The sequence below is a fragment of the Culex quinquefasciatus genome, chromosome 1 (genome assembly GCF_015732765.1).
Source record: "Culex quinquefasciatus strain JHB chromosome 1, VPISU_Cqui_1.0_pri_paternal, whole genome shotgun sequence".
NCBI lineage: Eukaryota > Metazoa > Arthropoda > Insecta > Diptera > Culicidae > Culex > Culex quinquefasciatus.
In genome coordinates, this window is record NC_051861.1 from 92740126 (window position 1) to 92761177 (window position 21052).

Sequence of the window (21052 nt, forward strand, 5' to 3'; positions counted from 1 at the left end):
ACCAACTCACACGAAATCGGGAGAAGTTGCCCCGGCCCCTCTTCGATTTGCGTGAAACTTTATCCTAAGGGGTAACTTTTGTCCCTGATCACGAATCCGAGGTCCGTTTTTTGATATCTCGTGACGGAGGGGCGGTACGACCCCTTCCATTTTTGAACATGCGAAAAAAGAGGTGTTTTCAATAATTTTGATGAGATAGAAATTTGGTGTCAAAGGAACTTATATGTAAAATTAGACGCCCGATTTGATGGCGTACTCAGAATTCCAAAAAAACGTATTTTTCATCGAAAAAAACATTTAATTTTTTTAAAAAAATTCTCCCATTTTCCGTTACTCGACTGTACAAATTTTGGAACATGTCATTTTAAGGGAAATTTAATGTTCTTTTCGAATCTACATTGACCCAGAAGGGTCATTTTATCATTTAGAACAAAATTTTTCATTTTAAAATTTCGTGTTTTTTCTAACTTTGCAGGGTTATTTTTTAGAGTGTAACAATGTTATACAAAGCTATAGAGCAAACAATTACAAAAATTGTGATATATAGACATAAGGGGTTTGCTTATAAACATCACGAGTTATCGCGATTTAACGAAAAAAAGTTTTGAAAAAGTTAGTTTTTGCGTTTCTATTTGTTTCGTCGTCCGTGTCTGTCGCGGGTGATCATGAACGGCCATGATCGATGACGATCAACTTTTTCAAAACTTTCAAAAGTCCAAGGGCGATAACGATAATTTATCGTTATCGTTATCGTTATTTCGATAATTCTATCGAAGATAATCTTATCGCCAAAAATGAACAGTAGCTCATTTTTTAAATCTTTTTAAAATCTATTAATTCAACCTTATCATGTTAAATTTTCAATGCATTCACTAAAAATATATTTTTTTTTGAAAATGTTGTAACGTTTCAGAGTATACGTATGTACTTAAAATTGTTCACAAAACACCGTATTTTTTCAAAAAAAAATTCTCAAATTTTCATTTGCTATATGAGAATCAAACGAAGCGAAATTGTGTATTTGTCTTTCACTTTATTAAATTATCTTTGTAAATACTAAAATTTTCACAAAATACCGTATTTTTCGAACAAACTCAATTTTTCATAATTTGTGTATGTTGCTTTCACTTTATCAAAGCCAAGGGGCTGGAAACTCTGATATTACTTTTGAATCCTCAGTATACTAACAATATTTCAGTATACCTGTTAGTATACTAACCGAGAAACAACAAATTTTAAGTAGATTAAGATACTCTCAATATATTGCTCAGTATACTGACAATACCCGGGAAGACGGTAATAACAAAATTCATGACATTTCAATAACAAATACTGTTAAAATAACAAAAAATGTTAGGAATTCTTCTTGAAAAATCCATTTTTGCATAAGGGTTTATGTTATGTTATCATAACAAAATTTGTTATTGGTCTGATATTGGTTGAAAGCCAAAACAACTTGGGAATAACATTTTTTTTATGGAAGAATACTTCCAACTGTTATTGGGATGATCGGATTAGTTGTTAAAATAACAAAAAAATAATAACAAAGATTTATTCGAAAAATAACTAAAAATGTGATTAGTCTGTTATTACAATAACAATCCAATAACAAAAAAAAATCATAACGACGAATAACATATCTTGTTATTAATAAAATAAAATGTTATTGACCTAGCATTTTCAAATATCAGAAAATGTTATTCCCAAGTTATTACCGTCTGCTGAGGTATGGATAAAAAAGAATAAGTATACTTACTAGGGTGTTTCAGCCAAACAAAATAGTTCTCAGAATCAGGCAAACCGAGGTTCCCCTAGTAGAGGATACCCATAGGGACTCTCATGTCAAATATCAGCCCATTTGGTTGAGAATTGGCCTGTCCCCAGCGGTTTAAAGTTTACATGGAAATTACTATGGAATTTTTGTGCTTTTCGTTCAATCGTTCCTACAGGTCTGGAGACAACATGGAATCACTCGGAATAAAGACGGATGTGTAGGGGATGGTCCAATGAACAAACTCCAGAAGGAATTAGGGTTGTCCATTCTGTCCCCAAGGTGCGCATTGGATCGACGTCCGGTGTCTCCAGAATCAACGATTCACCCTTCAAATGTACGCACTGTCCTTAGTATGCTATGACGGCTAGCTGAAAATTAAGACGCCCCATGTCAGACGGTGAACACGTGGCAGAGCATTCAATCAAGCTTTGGCTCAGAAACATACTTTAAAGTAATAAAATTATAATTTTTGATGTTCCTGTAACAATTTGAACTATTCCAAATAACGTAACATGATGATTTTGTAATAATAATGCAATCGATGCTTCCCCACGTGTTCACCGTCTGACATGGGACATCGTAATTTTCAGCTAGCCGTCATAGCATACTAGGGACAATGCGTACATTGTGAAGGGTGAATCGTTGATTCTGGAGACACCGGACGTCGATCCAATGCGCAGGGCAGAATGGAAAACTAATTCTTCTGAATTTGTTCGTTGGACCATACCTACACCTGTCTTTATTCAGTGATTCCATGTTATTAGACCTGTAGGAACTGAAAACACAAACATAGTAATTTCCATGTAAACTTTAAACCGCTAGCCAATTCTCAACCAAATGGGCTGATATTTGAGATGAGAGTCCCTATGGTATCTCTACTAGAACCTCACTATTCTGAGAGGATGAAACACCCTAATACTTACACATATCTCGATATACTGGTTAGCATAATAAGTATAGTTTGAAGAGTTTCCAACCCCTTGATCAAGGTATTTTTGTAAATACTAAAATTTACACAAAATACCACAATTTTTCGAAAAAACACAAATTTTCATAATTTGCAACATGAGTATCGAACTAAACAAATTTGTGTATATTTCTTTTACTTTTTCAAGATTTTTTGTAAAATACTAAATTTTTCACAAATTACCGTATTTTTCAAAAATACTCAATTATTCAAAATATGCAATATGGGTATCAAACGAAGGCGAAATTTTGCATGCTTCATACATACATTCAAATTGTGTATGCTTCATATCATACAAAATTTTGCGTCGTTTGATACCCATATAGCATACTTAAAAAAGTTGAGTATTTTCTAAAAAATACGGTATTTTGTGAAAATTTTCATATTTTACAAAAAAAAACGCATAAAGTGAAAAGCATACAAAATTTCACTTCGTTTTATACCCAAATTGCATTTTTTTATGATTTTATTGCTTTCGAAAATATGCGCTATTTTTTGATAAAAAAATAATTTTGAATTAGAAAATTCGAGTATTTTCGAAAAAAACACATTGCATATTTTAAAAATTCGAGTATTTTCTAAAAAAATACGGTATTTTTTGAAAATTTTAGTATTTTAAAAAAATCTTTAATAAAGTGAAAACAGCAAAAAAAAATTCGCTTCGTTTCTTACCCCTATTGCATATTTTTAATATTTCAGTATTTTCGAAAATTATGGTATGTTGTAAAATTTTAGTATGAAAAGCATGCGCAATATTGCAAATAAGAAAATTTTAGTACATTCGAAAAAAATATGGTATTTTGTTAACAATTTTGAGTACATATTTTATTTTGAAACTTACTAGATTCTTAGTGAAAGCATCGAAAATGTAACATGATATGGCTGAATTAATCGATTTTACAAAGATTTTAAAAATGTGTATCTTCCAATATCGGCGAAAAGATTATCGCCGATAGCATTATCGAAGTGAGCAGTTCTCTCAGATTTCGGTAATTCGTTTTTTTGTACTTTTTAATCCGACTGAAACTTTTATGGTGACTTCGGTATGCCCTAAGAAGCCATTTTGCATCATTAGTTTGTCCACATAATTTTCCATACAAATTTGGCAGCTGTCCATACAAAAAAGATGCATGAATATTCAAAAATCTGTATCTTTCGAAGGATTTTTTTGATCGATTTGGTGTCTTCGGCAAAGTTGTAGGTATGGATATGGACTACACTGAAAAAAAATGATGCGCGGTAAAAAAAAATGGTGATCTTTTATTTAACTTTTTTTTCACTAAAACTTGATTTGCAAAAAAACACTATTTTGATTTTTTTATTTTTTGATATGTTTTAGAGGACATTAAAAGCCAACTTTTCAGAAATTTCCAGGTTATGCAAAAAATCTTTGAGCAAGTTATGAATTTTTGAATCAATACCGATTTTTTTTCAAAAAATCTTAAAACTGGTCGCAAAAACATTTCAACTTCATTTTTCGATGTAAAATCAAATTTGCAATCAAAAAGTACTCTAGTGAAATTTTGATAAAGTGCACCGTTTTCAAGTTAAGTCCATTTTTAGTTGACTTTTTTGAAAAAAAAAACGCAGTTTTTCATTTTTGTAAATTAGTGCACATGTTTGACGACTTTTGAAAAAAATATTTTTGAAAAGCTGAGAAAATTCTCTATATTTTGCTTTTTTGAACTTTGATGATACAACCCTTACTTGCTGAAAAATTGCCATGCAAAAGTTTAAAAACAGGAAAATTGATGTTTTCTAAGTCTCACCTAAACAACACACCATTTTCTAATGTCGATATTTCAGCAACTAATGCCCTTTTGAAATGTTAGTCTAGGTAATATTTTTTTCGAAAAGATCGAAAAATTTCACGAATGTTTCATATTTTAACATTGAAAATCGGACCACTAGTTGCTGAGATATCGACATTAGAAAATGGTGTGGTGTTTGAGTGAGACTTCGAAAACATCAATTTTCCTGCTTTTTAACCTTTGCATGACAATATCTCAGCAATTAAGGGTCGTATCAACATGGTTGAAAAAAGCAAAATACAGAGAATTTTCTCAGCTTTTCAAAAATGTTTTTTAAAGGTGAGCAAACATGTGCACTTATTTAAAAAAAATGAAAAACTGAGACTATTTTTTAAAAAGTTATCTAAAAATGGCTATAACATGAAAACGGTGCACTTTATCAAAATTTCATTAAAGTACTTTTTGATTGCAAATTGGATTTTATATCGAAAAATGAAGATGAAAATGTTTTGCGACCGGTATTTCGATTATTTTTTAAAATCCGTATTGATTCAAAAATTCATAACTCGCTAAAAGACTTTTTGCACAACCTGGAAATTTATGAAAAGTTGGCATTTGATGTCCTCTAAAACATATAAAAAATTGTGTTTTTTTGCAAATCAAGTTTTAGTGACAAAAAGTGAAATTGAAAATCACCAACACCGCACAGTGGGCGAAATGGAACCCAAAATCGGACTTAATTGAACGCGGCTGGTTCCCTGGTATGAAAAATAGTGTTTCTCATGTAAAAAAATCCGGGGAATCGAATGGTGATGGTTTCATCCACCGCACGAAACGGCAAAGGGTCCATTTTGCCCCAATTCCCCATTTTATAACATTTTCTTGAAAAATTGGTCTGTATTTAGAGCGGAGGCTTTATGCGGCCATCAAAATGCACTTAACTTATGTGAAAATGTCCCAGGAATCTAGTAAAAATAACCACTTGCACCGCAAAAAATCATCTAGGGTCCATTTAACCCAATTCCGCTATAAAAGCATTTTTGGCCATTTTCAAATGTTAGGTCAGATTTTAAAAATCTGAAAATATTTTTATCGTAAAGATCAGACAATTTTACATAAGAATGACGATTTGCATTTGATAGTTTGACACATTTATGCTGATAAAAATAAAAAAAATTGCAAAAGGCAGTTTATTCTGCGTTTGGGAAAATTGGCTTGAAACTGATTCTTCAATCTTTTTATTTAATTTAATTTCTATATCAACATAAATGTATCAAACTAACAAGTGCAAATCGTCATCACTATTAAAATTGACTGATCTTTTACGATAAAAATTTTTCAGATACAAATCTGACTAACATTTGAAAAGGGCCAAAATGCTTTACATTGGGTTAAATGGACCTAGATGATGCTGTGAACTGATTCTGGAACATTACATAAGTTAAGTGCATTTTGAATGACCGCATAAACTTAATACAGACCATTTTCAAGAAAAATGTTAAAAAATAAGGAATTGGGGCAAAATGGACCCTTTGCCGTTTTGTGCGGTGGATGAAACCATCATCAATCGATTCCATGGATTTTTTTACATAAGAAACACTATTTTTCATACCAGGGAACCAGCCGCGTTCAATTAAGTCCGATTTTGGGTTCCATTTCGCCCACTGTGCACCGTGTATCATTTTTTTTTTCAGAGTAGTCCATATCCATACAACTTTGCCGAAGACACCAAATCGATAAAAAATTCCTTCAAAAGATACAGATTTTTGAATTTTCATACATCATGGCCAGCTGCCAAATTTGTATGGAAAATTATAGGGACAAACTAATGATGCAAAATGGCTTCTTTGGGCATACCGAAGGCATCAAAAAAGTTTCAGTCGGATAAAAAAATACAAAAATTAAAATTAAAAAAAAAGAACGATTTCGTAGAGATGGATTATCTTTATCGTCCCGACGATAACGATAGAACTATCGTTATCGTTATCGAGCTTCGATAATTTTATCGATTACAACCTGAAAGTGAAATGTCAAAGAAATACAAATTTTAGCAAAAGTTGACTGAGAAAACATACAGATTTATATGCTCATTACTGACCATATCCCAACATATTTTTAAGTAATTATCAAAATTAAATTTAAAGAAAATGCTTTCTCTTTTAATTTGAGATTCCACCATAAAATAAGTTGCCACATATCTTGATAAAGTAGGCGATGACGATTCTCGAGAAACCTTCTCCGCCCTGCCACTCGATCGAATCAATCAACAGCCAATTTCATCCGAAGTAAGAGTTGACGCTCGCGCGCGTCCTTCTCAGAAATAAACTTTCCCACACAGCTGTCTTTGCAGAATTTTCATCCGATAACCGGCACAGCTCGTACGGTACTTTTCGTTCAAGGAAAAGGTCGTCTATCTTAGGGACTTTTTATATATCTATTTGGTATATGTGCAATATCTTCTCTTCTCCGTCCTGTTGTAACTAGTTTCGACAAGTTTGGCCATTTTGGGGTTGTAAAATCGATGATTTATAACGACTTTCCACGCAGGACAGCTGCTTTTTCGTGGGGGAATGATTTAGTCACCAGGGGAAATCCATTTTTAGCACGGGATTCCATGCCATTTCTTGGATTTGGATTTGATGAACGAGTTCTATTCAGGACTGCTTTCGTGGGGCCATTTTCTTGCCGGTTGAAGAACATTCAAGATTGATGTCACTGGAAAATGTGTAACTAACGACTTGCGTCAGACTTTTTTCCAACTCAATCGAACCATTTTTTTCGAGGCAGCTGAAATTTGTAATTGTAAACAGTTTTTAAAAAATCAAGCAGGTGCATTCCCCTATCAAACGGTTATTATCGCTGGGGGAAAATTTGATTTTTTTTTTTCATGCCTCAATTTTCGTCCCAAAAGTACACATTGTTGGCACATGTGTGACAAACGGCACTTGTCCGTGTGTCCTGGATGGTGACGACCACTACTGACCAGATGGCGGCACTTTTAATGAGTTTTTCCCTTTTTTCCATCTTTAAATTATCCGTTTAAAAAAAAAAAGCAGGTCGCATCGCATACCCACTGAACATTAACATAACGTGTAATAACGGCTCAAAACGGGGTTCGATTTTTTTTGGCGGTCGTCCCGAAAGAATTTTCGACGAGCTGCGCAGATTTTTTCTTGCCGAGTTACCTCCTGGAACACCTATAATTACGGGTTCTGCTGCTGCTGCTCATGAGTTTGGCATGTGCAAACACCAGGAAAAAAGAGTGAAACACGAAACCCATTAATCAGCGAGCATCACAACGACGCGCAAAAGTGAACCTGTACATTAAAAAAGTAAATTTCATTTTTCAAAAACAAATTTAACCCCGGCTGCCGCACCTTTCGATTTTGTTGATGAACGGTGGCGCACAGGCGTAATTTGCTCAGCTGTTGATATACCAACGAAATAAATCAACATTTATTTATAAATAAACTGTTCAAAAAAATGAGAAAAAATATTAAGCAATTTTTTCGGCATTTCATAAATCCACAATAACTTTTCAATAGGGCGTAACCTTGCCTTATTTTGCCTGAAGTTACGCCCTAATGAAAAGTTATTACGAAAATAATGTTACTTTTTGAAAACAGGTTGTTTGACAATTGATTGCCACCACTGCCGTAATATGTATAAGCTGCAAAATGTAAGCAAAATGTGGCGTTTATGTCACTTTGCATTGTTATGGCAGTAAAGTCACAAGTAAAATTATTGCTTGTAAGTGATAAAACCATATATTTTTAACGATTATTTTTCTCTGCTAGGAACTGAAAATATGTTTTTACGGGACTAAAAAAGGTATCGTTTACGCATGAGTTGAGGATGGTGCAAAATCTTTCACTGAAAATACGTTTTATTTTTATTTTTTTTTTATTTTTTTTTTGGAAATCAAACAACATTTCAAAAATCATTTTAAGATGCAAAATCAAAATGCCATCGAAATTGACTGAGACTTTTAAGTATTTTTTTTCGAAAATGTTTTTGCCATCAAAAAAAAACTTTAGGATGGAAGAGCACTCCTGCAGATATTATTTTCGAAAAGCTTCTCCTTGTTCTGCTGGTTACTGAGATAAAGCCTCTTAAATTTTAAATTTTGTGAAAAAATATATTTTCTCAGCGTAATCCAATGATGTAGCTCAAAATGTTCAACGTGCGCCTCAGAAATTATAAGTTTGATTTTTATTGTAAAAAAATATTTTTTTGCAAAATTGGCCGCTTTTTTCTACATTTCTTTCAAAAATTTATACCAGATTTCTAAAAAAAAAACACTTATTTTGGACATTTTTAAATGTCAGGCTAGATTTTTGAATTTCAAAATCATGTTTATAAAATGAACAGCAAATCTCAAAAAACGTCAAGACTAACATTTCAAAAAGGCGTAATATTTAATGTTTGGCCCTTTTAAAATGTTAGTCTTGGTTTAAAGATTTTTTTCGAAAAGATCGGAAATTTTCACGAATGTTTCATGTTTTAACATTGAAAATCGGACCAACAGTTGCTGAGATATCGACGTTAGAAAATGGTGGGTTGTTTGGGTGAGACTTACACAGCTAAAAAAGTAGTAATCCAGCTGCGTGTAAAAGGCCTGGGTGTAAAATAAATATTGCATTATTTTATGCAATTTTATGAAATTTTACACCCTGAAATATGTAGCCCGCCACTATGGGAAACCTACTTGACCGAAATGTCAAGCTGATATATGTGTTTATCCTTACAGCTTTTCATCGGTCTGATGGCCGAGTGGGCTAAGGCGCCAGTCCTTACTGTTGGTGCTGGGTTTGAATCCCATCGGTTGCAATTTTATTTGTGTTTGCAAAAATTGTACATGCAGTGTGTAATATTAAGTGTTCATTTTGACGAAGGTGATGTGCATGCGATTTTACCATCGGATTTTTTGCTGTGTAGAAAACATCAATTTCCCTGCTTTTTGAACCTTTGCATGGCAATATCTCAGCAACTAAAGGTCGTATCAACAAAGTTCAAAAAAGCAAAATATAGAGAATTTTCAAAGCTTTTCAAAAATATTTTTTCAAAAGTGAGCAAACATATGCACTAATTTAAAAAAATGAAAAACTGCGACTTTTTTTCCAAAAAGTTACCTAAAAATGGCTATAACTTGTCTGCCTGTGTGGATCAATCGGACCGCGCACTGGACTCACAATCCAGAGGTCGCCGGTTCGAATCCCCAGGCGGACGCAAAAAATTCTAAGTGTAAATATAGGTTTTCGGTGCCCTCTCCCCGTGCCATACCTTCACACTTAGGAGACCCGGGAGGCGGAGTCTTGTCGCAAAAAGAACGATACACGCCTGTGGAACCGTTGACGAAACCGCAAGGTTTAAGAGGGCCACATTATAAGGTGTTACGTCGATTCCGTTTTTCCGCTATAACTTGAAAACGGTGCACTTTATAAAAATTTCACTCAAGTACTTTTTGATTGCAAATTTGATTTTACATCAAAAAATGAAGTTGAAAAATTTTTGTGACCGATTTTTCGATTTTTGATTCAAAAATTCATAACTTGCACTAAATTTTTTTGCACAACCTGGAAATTTCTGAAAAGTTGGCATTTTATGTCCTCTAAAACATATCAAAATATAAAAAAAAAAATAGTGTTTTTTTGCAAATTAAGTTTTAGTGACAAAAAGTTAAACAAAAAATCACCAAAATTTTTTTACCGTGTGTCATTTTTTTTTAGGGTAGTCCATATCCATACCTCCAACTTTGCCGAAGACACCAAATCGATCAAAAAAATCATTCAAAAGATACAGATCTTTGAATTTTCATACATCATTTTTGTATGGACAGCTGCCAAATTTGTATGGAAAATTATATAGACAAACTAATGATGCAAAATGACTTCTTTGGGCATACCGAAGGCACCAAAAAAGTTTCAGCCGGATTAAAAAATACAAAAAATCGAATGACCGAAATCTCAGAGAATTGCTCATTAGGAGGATTTAGGCGACCAGGGGCGCTTTTCCTTCATTATAATTTTTTAATTAGAGCAACACATGTCTCATGGTGAGAAACATTGGAAAGTGATAAATATTGAATAAAGAAGATATTTTGCGAAAAAATTGTGCACTGTATTCCGCCGGGGAATTGAACCCCGTTCTATCTCATACCGTGAGAACGCATCACCGATCTGCCAACGGAACCAAACCACCGTGCTGAGAGACGACCTCTTAGAACGTGATCTGTTTCTACTGGGTAATCGTATGACATTTGTTCCATGTCTCCGACGCAACCAACACCAATTCTTTCGCTCTTCTATTATGTCAATTTCTCTCTCTTTCCAGTGGCTCTCCGAGATCCTTGTGGATCAAGTATATTTTTAGAAGCATTTGTGTCGTTGTTCATTAGGGTCATTGGGTGAATACTGAACACCTCGACCCAAATGCGACGTATAAACGCGGTTGCCTACTTGAACAATGACAACATTTGAGTGGATTAAAGCCACCAGCTTATTTTCGCAGTAATTTTGAGTTTTTGACCCAGAAGGAGGGTAACCGTATAAATTAGAGCAACACATGTCTCATGGTGAGAAACATTGGAAAGTGATAAATATTGAATAAAGAAGATATTTTGCGAAAAAATTGTGCACTGTATTCCGCCGGGGAATTGAACCCCGTGGCTTTAATCCACTCAAATGTTGTCATTGTTCAAGTAGGCAACCGCGTTTATACGTCGCATTTGGGTCGAGGTGTTCAGTATTCACCCAATGACCCTAATGAACAACGACACAAATGCTTCTAAAAATATACTTGATCCACAAGGATCTCGGAGCCACTGGAAGAGAGAAATTGACATAATAGAAGAGCGAAAGAATTGGTGTTGGTTGCGTCGGAGACATGGAACAAATGTCATACGATTACCCAGTAGAAACAGATCACGTTCTAAGAGGTCGTCTCTCAGCACGGTGGTTTGGTTCCGTTGGCAGATCGGTGATGCGTTCTCACGGTATGAGATAGAACGGTTCAATTCCCCGGCGGAATACAGTTTTTTTCGCAAAATATCTTCTTTATTCAATATTTATCACTTTCCAATGTTTCTCACCATGAGACATGTGTTGCTCTAATTTATACGGTTACCCTCCTTCTGGGTCAAAAACTCAAAATTACTGCGAATTTTTTAATATTTTGAAGTCATTTTTGCTTACAAATTTGATTTTGCATCGAAAAATTATTTTGTTAAATTTAGTTTGACAAAATTTCCTTTTTGAATCTTTTTTTCTTAAACAAATTGTAAAATAAATCGAGAAATTTTTTCCCGTGTACATTTTTTTCTGAAAATTCCTAATTGCAACCTGCAAAATTTCCGAATTGTATGCAAAAACTAAAGATGCAAAATGGCTTCTTTTGACATAGGGAATGCATGGACATTGGACATAGTTTCATCCAATAAAAAAAAAATACTAATTTAATTTGAAAACGGTGGGCTTTATCAAAAGAAATGTAATAAGGCATTCACGAAGATCAAGTATTTGACTGTCATAAACTTTCCGCAAAATATGTCTTTTTTGTTTCTTTGTAACACATCAGAAAATATTTCGAATTGAAAAAAAAACATGGGAGTTCGAGTTGATAAAAAGTTAATAAAAAGTGAGATTTTGTTTTCTTCCGTGTACCTATTTGTTCTGAAGATTGTATTCTTAACCTACAACTTTGACGAAGACACCAAATCGATCAGAAAATCGAATGTAGACTCAAGCATTATTAAATCGAAATTAAAGTCTCTTTAATTTGATGTTTCCAATTTTATTTGTTTTGGAAATGGTTTCTTTGATTTACCGAACAAACTAGACACAGAGGAAAATCTAAAAAAAGACATAAAAAAGTATAAATTGTACCAAAACTCCAAAGAAAGTGATTTTGTATGATAAATTTCAAATTAACTTGTAAAGTTCTTCAAAAAAACATCATCAAAAGAATGTAAAAATACCATATTCATAAAATATTCACAAATAAAAAAAATACTTAACAAGGTTTCTAAGTTTGCCAAATATAATGAAAACGGTTGCTAAGGAATACAAAAGTTTAACAACTAACATTTCATGTATCTCAAACTAATATTTGTTTAAATGGTTAAGGTTAAAAAGAATGCGAAAACTTTGAGATTTTGTCTATAATTTTTAATCAATTTTATTTGAACCAAATAAAAAAACCAACTTAGTTTTATCAATTTTCGGTTCTCATCGAAAAAATCAAATCAAATTATTCGCTCTACAGCATTGCCTTGGCGTTCATGATTGCAATATTCCTACTCGAAACTAGGTGTCCGAAGGCTTGATTGTTGTTGAGGCAATCGCAAACCTCTTTTTACACCTAAGCTTCCTTCCACCCCGGGATTCAAACTGGCGACCTTTGGATTGTGAGTCCAACTGCCTACCAGCGACTCCACCGCGACAGGACCCAGGGAGACGACTCTTACACCTGGACTGAGCTAACGACCTAACCTCTAGGTTAGACCGGGGCCAACATTTACTTCCCGTCCGACGGAAGGCGTGATCAGACAAATCTCGTCCCGAAAACTGCCACCGGGACCTTCTGGGATCGAACTCAGGCTGACTGACTTCAAAAAATTGCATAATAAGCCATTTTTGTTTGTGGCAAAATGTTCAGCATTAGGTAGTTGAAGGTTGAAGTTCGCTTTTCATAAAATTTTGCGCAAACTTTTTCTTGAACATTTCTTAAATTTCCCATATGAATGCAACTCTTTCAAGCTAAAATTTCCATAAAATTGCTTCCACCTGTCCTTTTCATTTGCATCATTTGATGCAATTATAATCCACCACCCCCGTTTCAGGCGGGTATTAAATTGGCTCCAGAAAGTGAAAGCAGCGTTGACTTCCTGATCTTAGCACGGTGGCAGCTGCTGCGGATCTTCTTAAATCGCGTAAATTGTCCAACAAGTGGCTTTCTAAATTTGAAAACTGTGTTTACCAACCAGCTGCCAAAGGGGGCTAGCACCGATTTATGGAGGAGAGAGGACGCCGCGTCTCGCAACAGTGGCCGAGTTACGCCCACAATATTTTCGCTTTTTATTTGTTTTTTTTTTATTATTTTTGTGAGTTTTGGACACACTTTTCAGTGGAAACGCCGGCCAGTTTCGAGCGGTTATTTTTGGACAAACGTTGCGGAAAGCGCGTTTGTTTTTGTCGTCGTATTTTTTGTCAGGTTTTCATCAGCTGTTTTCGTTTCGGACTTTATGGATGGTTGGCAAAGTAAACGGTGAAAATGCCTGTTCGACTCATAATTTCAGGCGATTTGTCGTTTGTTCGGTGGTTGTTTTTTCAACGACTTGTTTTTCTTTTCTTTTTTCAATCAACAAATTACAGAATAGCTCCAACGCAAAAAGAAACAAAAACGTGAAAAATAGCTCTCCATGGGCTCGTCTCGACCCAGATTCGAGCTGGGCAAAATTCCTCAATTCAGTAATTGCATTCTCCGGTGTCTCCCGAGAGAGTACGATTGCGTTTGCGAATACGCCTTCGTTATTGGATGCTGAGGAATTTAATTCTCCGGTTGGTAGTACCCATTCATCAGCCATGCCATCCATTCGAAGGGGAGCCTCTGTAATGTGCCCCATTCACTCACTGGCACCGTCTGGTTCTCGACTGAACTGTGAGTAATGGGGCTTTGATTGCAGTTTAAGAGATTTCGACAAGTTCGTATATTTACTACAATTAAAGTTTGGAAAAAGGGTTGTATTTAGAATGATTTTCGCTATCACGCGTAAAATGTCTTGAAAAACTCCAAAATTTATAAATTGTTGTTAAAGGCGTCATGAATTTGGGATCAAAGTAGCCATGCGCGAATTTGGACGTAAAATTTGTTCGGTGCCGAAATTTTTACGTTTTTTTCGGTTTAGAATTATTTTTCATTGGCAAATTCCAAGAAAGCTTCTGAGTTTTTCGGATTTGTTTATGCTGTAAGTGAATCTACTTGCTGAAGACAAAAGTGAAGCACTGCGTGATTTGTTTTCGTGTGACGTAACGGAAAGGATTTCCGTTTGGTTCCAGCCGTTCCGGCAAGGCCAGAAGCTGTTCACAACCTGCGGATGCCTGGATTCGATGATGTTCTAGTGAAGCAACAGCATCGTATTCGATGTGTATTCGATGTATATTCGGTTTGTCGAATGTTTTGAAGTACCTTGGTGAGATCTCTCCATACTTTTTTTTGCTAGATAATTTATAATATATTCTATTTATCAAATGAAATATCCTTCCTACCCCACCCCATCTTCCATGTCCTTAATCCAAATTCTACCTCCCTCCTTCCTCTTCCCACTCCTAAAAAATAATAATTACTTGCCAAATTTACACTTACACACCCAACCACAACTCATTGGAGCGTTTGGTACGGTATATCCACGCATCCTTCCTCCCCTGTTGATACTGTGCAATGTGATCCGTTCTCAGAATCTGTCTCTGCGGTTAATGAAACGCAGTAGGCCTGGCCGCTTTAATTTTTGCAATACATGTTTGGGGTTACTTGGATGTAATGCAATCATTAATGTTGACAAGAAAGAACTTGGGGCGTAATCTAACCACAAGTTCTTCCAGGATGCTTTCTTCGGACTGGCTGCGCTTGTGTTCGATTAGATTAGATTAGATTATTGTTCAAGACGTCATGAATTCATGATACGTACCACAATAATCGTGAATTCAAGATTTCAAAGAAAATTGTCTGTGTTTATTTTGTTTGAAAAATTAAAAAGTCCAAAATAGCGCTTCAATTGGAATATAGAGAAATTCCAGCTCAAATCAGGAATTTTTCTGGTACTTTTGTACCCGACCCTCTTCGATTGCAATGAAACTTTGTAGACAGGTTATCCTAGGCTTATATAAGCCATTTTTGTGTATATGGAGGAAATTGGGTCCAAAATGAAGCCTAAATTTGTGAAATTATTGTTCACAACGATAAAGCTTACTTTTCTGAGTACAATTACTCGCAAAGGATTTAAAATTGATTTTAAAATCTTTTTTTAATATCTTCGCGGCCCTTCTTGACAGATAAGGTAATACTTGATAGCTTGTCTTGTCAATATATTTTGCATTAAAATGAAAAAAGTGATCAGAAATGGTTTTTATTCGTGTTTTATACCGTTGTACATAAAAATTGATTAAGTGCTTTAGGACCCTATTGGACAGTCCTTCTGAAAAAATACACTGAAATAAAAATACACAACACTTTTTGGGTTTTTGATTTTTTTGTTTAAAAGTTAAATTTTAAGGTGATGTCAAGATTTTTTTTCGCTCAATTTTTTTTGTGAAAAAAGCCTAAGATGTTACAAAAATACAGACGAAAAATGCAAACATATTTAAAAAACTTACGCCCTTCTCAAATGTTGCCATATACACCTGTCTACAAAGTTTCATTGAAATCGGAAAGGGTCGGGTACAAAAGTACCTGCAAAATTCCTGATTTGAGCTGGAGCTGCTGGATTAAATCATTATTCAAACCAAAGTAGCCAAAATTGTTTTAGTAGATTTCTCAGTTTGTGACCTACGAAATTATAGGAAAATAAATTCAGCAAAAAAAAAGAAAGCAAGAAAAAAGAAAGCACAATTGTTTTACTGAAATTCGTCTGACACTTCAACAATTTCTCTAGTATGAATTTTGATAATTTTTTTTAATTTTTACTGTTTTTGAGGTAAAAAATTAAAAATAATTAAAAAATACCTTATGAAAACTTCATGCTAATCGACTTTCTTGAAGATATCAAAACAATTCGACCAAAATAGGCAGAAAAATATTGTTTTACGAGCATCAACGACAGCAATCCATATCTTTAGAAAACAAAATGCTCTGAAATTTTCTGACAAGTTTTTTTTGCATTTTTGATTGCAGAGTGGATTTGTTTATTCGAGTTTCGCTGCTTCGAATGTCTACTAATTCGAATGCTCACAAATTCGAACGTGTTCAAATTAAAAAGTAGTCAAAACTGAGTTGTAAAACTAATGTTTACATTTCGCCCCCTTAATTCGTTGATTTCCGAGCACGTGTTTCCTCGCTTTTGACAGCTGTCAGTCGTTCCAATCAGCGAATTAGAACGCCGCTCCATTCGAATAAGCGAATCCTCCTGTATAAGTTCCTCCATACAAATCTTTATACTACACTCAAACTCCGATGGCTTGACATCAACTGTTGTCAAACGAACGGGGTCACTTTTTAGTTTGACACCCATTTTACACGGAGTTCACACACACTACCTAACGTTTGTTTTGATAGTGTACGTGAGCGCCGAGTAAAAAGTGATAGTTCGTCACTTTTTAGTTTGACTTTGACCAACTAACGGGGTACAAAATAAAAAAGTGTCTAATGAAAAAGTGACCAACCACCGGGGGTTGAGTGTATTTTGACAGCTGTCCAAACTAAAAACCTATCAAAATATTTTTTTTATTTGGTGTCTTAGGCAAAATTCGGAACAAACGGTTACCTAAACTTGAAAAAATAACTGATTTTGATTATAAAATTTTACACAAAAAGAATTGCAAAAAAAAAAGCAATTTTTGAATAAAATATTTTAGGATGCGTTTCAGATGACCTAAAATGCCATCTAGGTGAGAACATTATTCTCAATCTCTTCCACTCCCTCTTTCGCCAGGTTCTCCATCATCAACCTCACCAAGCCGGACAGTCTGTACAAGGAGGGCATGCGGCCGCTGATGTACTCCACGCTGGACGCCGAGTACAACCACCTGGGGTGGCAGCGGTGCGGCGAGAACATCGCCTACTTTCGGAACGACACCGACAATGGGTAAGTTTATGAACGAGGCGAAATCTTAAACTTCAAAAATCTTGGAGGCATTCCTGTCGATGGTCAGCTAACGTCACAAACCACCCTTCCTCGACAGCTACAACCACAGCAACTACCACCACCGGCCGCTGGACGACGACGACGACGAGTTCGTGGGCAACGCGTCCTTCACGCTGTCGTTCAACATCGAGTTCCGGTACGACGACGACACAGTCTTTTCGCGCACAGCTACCCGTACACGTACAGCGACCTGCAGGACTACCTGATGGGCATCCAGCGCAATCCGGTCAAGTCCAAGTTCTGCAAGCTACGGCTGCTGTGCCGCTCGCTGGCCGGCAACAACGTGTACTACCTGACCGTGACGGCGCCGTCCACGCACGACGATGACAATCAGAAGGTAGGTTGACAGCTTCGATGTGTCAAAATTAACCCCCGTTACTGTTTGATCTAACCCTGACCGTGCCGTGTCGATGACGTCCACGGTCCAGCGGCGCACCGGTTTTATAGCGTGAAATAAAATCCGGAACATTGAAAACAGCTGTTCTAGCGGGGTGTGCTCTATTTTCGTCACACAAAAACAAACAAACGTGCGAGATGACATGCACGTCGCGTCGTGTGCACCAAATCGCGCTGTCAAACTGGGCGTGAAACGAAGGAATCCATGCTGTCTTGTCACTTTGTTGATTCGGAAAAGCGCGACACTGACTGACAGGTGGAACTTTTTGTTGCGTATCGTTCCGATAGGGGCGGTAGTGTTTGACGCTTTTGACGTAAACGCATCTTTTTCATCACTGTTACGAAAATATGTGACAACCAGACTAGATCGATTAATTTTGGCATCGACTGAGAGACAATTACCACCGGCATCGTCTTGTTCCGCACGATTCAACCTTTGACAGCGCGAGCTTTGGCATGCCACCAGAAATCACGTGAGAATTTGTCACATAGTTGGGCGTCTTATGCCGATGACACAATGAAGCTGAGGTATCTTGGGCTAGGGTGGTCACCAAAAATTAGACAAATTTTAACAATAAACAAGCAAAACGTTCAAAATTGCGACCGCCTGTCAAAGTGACAGCTGTCAACTGTCCCATAATGGCGTTTAAGCCTGCCATAAAATCTTTGTACCACCCTAGGCCCCCGCCAATCAATCACTCGACGGCAAAATGACCGAATCAATTACCTACGGCGGAACGAAACAGTTCTATTTTGGGGACGCGTGCCAGCCGACTGTCACAAAGATTGTTCGGCGTAATCACGGACCCGCCCGGCATGATCTAACACCAAGTTCAAGCCGATGATTACAAACAGGTAGTCACGACGACGACGGCGATGCGGAAACAAAAATAGTCTGATCGCGTGCCTCTGCCAGCTGTGTGACTGACTCTATTTTCGTCTCCCCTATTTTGGTTCTATTTGCAGAAGAAGAAAGCGGTAATCATCAGCGCACGTGTTCATCCTGGCGAGAGTCCTTCGTCGTGGATGATGAAGGGCCTCATGGACTTTATCACCGGTGATTCATACGTGGTGAGTTGCGGTCGCCATTATGGCGAGCGGTTTGACGTTTAGTCGCCATTATGGCTAACAGTTTTCTCAGAAGCTTGCCATAACGGCAACCGTTTTGACGTTTAACCTCAGTTATGGCATGAACTAAATCTTTGTTTACTTTTTACGCACAGGCGAAGAAGCTTCGCCACAAGTTTATCTTTAAGCTAGTGCCTATGCTCAACCCGGACGGCGTGATCGTGGGGAACACCCGGAGTTCGCTGACCGGGCGCGACCTGAACCGCCAGTACCGGACGGTGATCCGGGAGACGTACCCCTCGATCTGGAACACGAAGGCCATGATTAGAAGGTGAGTGACCTCAACATAGATATTTTAAGATTATTCGGATAGTAATTAGGGGTTTCTGAAAGGTTCCGGATAACTGTCAATTTGATCCGGGTTATCCAAACAAATATTAACAAAACATTTTCGATATTCGACCAAATCAATTATCCGAGAAATAAATATTATCAGGGCTATCCTGATTATCCGGTTGATTAAAAAAACTTGAGGATTGATCTGGATAATTTTCAAGTTTATCCGGATGAATCCGAATGGTTATCCGAATTATCCGGAGGTTCCGGATAACTATCTATTTGGCCTGGATAATGTTATAGCTGTTCCGGATAGTTATCCGGGTTATCCGAGCGAACTATCTCAAACATTTTCTTCTCCACTTTCTCCCAGACTGATGGAGGACTGTGGCGTGGCCATGTACTGCGACATGCACGCCCACTCGCGCAAGCACAATGTGTTCATCTACGGGTGCGAGAACTTGAAGCGACATCCGGACCGGCGGCTGTTGGAGCAGGTCTTCCCGCTGATGCTGCACAAGAACGTCGCCGATAAGGTAGATTTAGACGCCATTTTGAATCTAAAGTCAGCCTAACCAATCGCCTTTCGGCAGTTTTCCTTTGAAAACTGCAAATTTAAGGTCCAGAAGAACAAGGAGGGCACCGGCCGGATCGTAGTTTGGGTGCTGGGCGTCACCAACAGCTACACCCTGGAGGCGTCCTTTGGCGGAAGCACCATGGGAGGTCGGGCAGGGACGCACTTTTCCACGGCGGTAAGTTTGAAGTTCCGAAACGCCTCACCGCGCCACAAAACGTCAAACTCGCCGATCTAACCTCAATGTCTGTTTTGTTTTGCTACGCAGGACTACGAGCACATTGGCCGGGCCTACTGCGAAACGCTCATGGACTACTACGACGACAACCCGATAAAAGTAAATTTCTTCGTCAAGCGGTTGAAGAAGTTGCGCAAGAAGGAGCGAAAACTGCGCAAAGCGCGCCGCAAGGCCGAACAGGTGGCCTGGTGGTGGCTCAATGAGAGCTAACTTAGCTTTAGCGTCACCTTAGAGTTACACCGAAATTTGTTGTGCCTTTTGATACCATTAAGTAAATTATACCCGTTGAGCTGGGGAACCGCAAAAGCCTGCTGCGGTGGTTGTGACGTTTTAGGTTGCCATAATGGCGCCGACATTTTGACAGCTCGATTATGGCGTGCGTGCCATAAAAGCTCTCTCTATTTTTATCGAATTCAACCGGCAATACTAGAACTTCATTTTTCACCCGTGTTGTCGCTAGCATTTTTAGCTGTCAAGTTCACCTTACTTCTCTAGACTTAACTTATCTAGTAACGTAAACAGAAACAAAAAAAACGGAAATAAGGCCACACATTTCCGGCGCAGTTTTCTCTCGCTCTACTCGCAACCAAAAAACCAAAACACAAAATCGCCTACTATTCGTGCACATGCAGGCAGAGAAGTTCACCAAAACAAACAAACAAAAAGCTACTACTTTTTAGAAATAGGCCAAATTTTTATAGCAGTATTTAAGTATCGCAAATTTACACGTGTAAATAATAGCATTGACGATATTGGCCCCTTTCTAGTCAAAAACAAACGCTGTGTTCACAAAATGCCTAAATTTATTAAAAACAAAGAAAATTGGAAAAAAGTATACAAACAAATTGTTTTAGAAAACTGTTTTTCGTGTCCATGCCAATCATTCTTCTGTCAGTTTGACAGCTCAAACGAGTGTTTTGGAGAAGTTACTCTCTTGGCCGTACAGTTTGTTTCGTGTTCACCCTAGGGCTTTTGTTAATTTGATATGGTTAACCGCGGTGGATTTTCTTGAAATAATTCGAACTGTCAAAAATCCACCAAAGCATCTACCACATTGATCGCACAAAAATCTGTGGTAGAAAAGTATCCACC

The 21052-nt window shown here is 36.8% G+C and overlaps 2 protein-coding genes across 4 annotated transcripts in view; one reads left to right on the plus strand and one right to left on the minus strand.

Annotated features, from left to right (window-relative positions):
* Positions 1-20682, plus strand: part of LOC6053207 (cytosolic carboxypeptidase Nna1) — a 119073-nt gene extending 98391 nt beyond the window's left edge. Inside the window, 8 exon segments of the mRNA XM_038260712.1 lie at positions 17136-17288; positions 17386-17501; positions 17504-17685; positions 18711-18815; positions 18968-19143; positions 19522-19684; positions 19742-19900; positions 19991-20682. Coding sequence (XP_038116640.1) covers positions 17136-17288; positions 17386-17501; positions 17504-17685; positions 18711-18815; positions 18968-19143; positions 19522-19684; positions 19742-19900; positions 19991-20170 — 1234 coding nt within the window. The 3' untranslated portion in view covers positions 20171-20682.
* LOC6052563 (glutamine-dependent NAD(+) synthetase) overlaps positions 1-21052 on the minus strand; it is a 228601-nt gene that overhangs the window by 154148 nt on the left and 53401 nt on the right. The window lies entirely within an intron of this gene.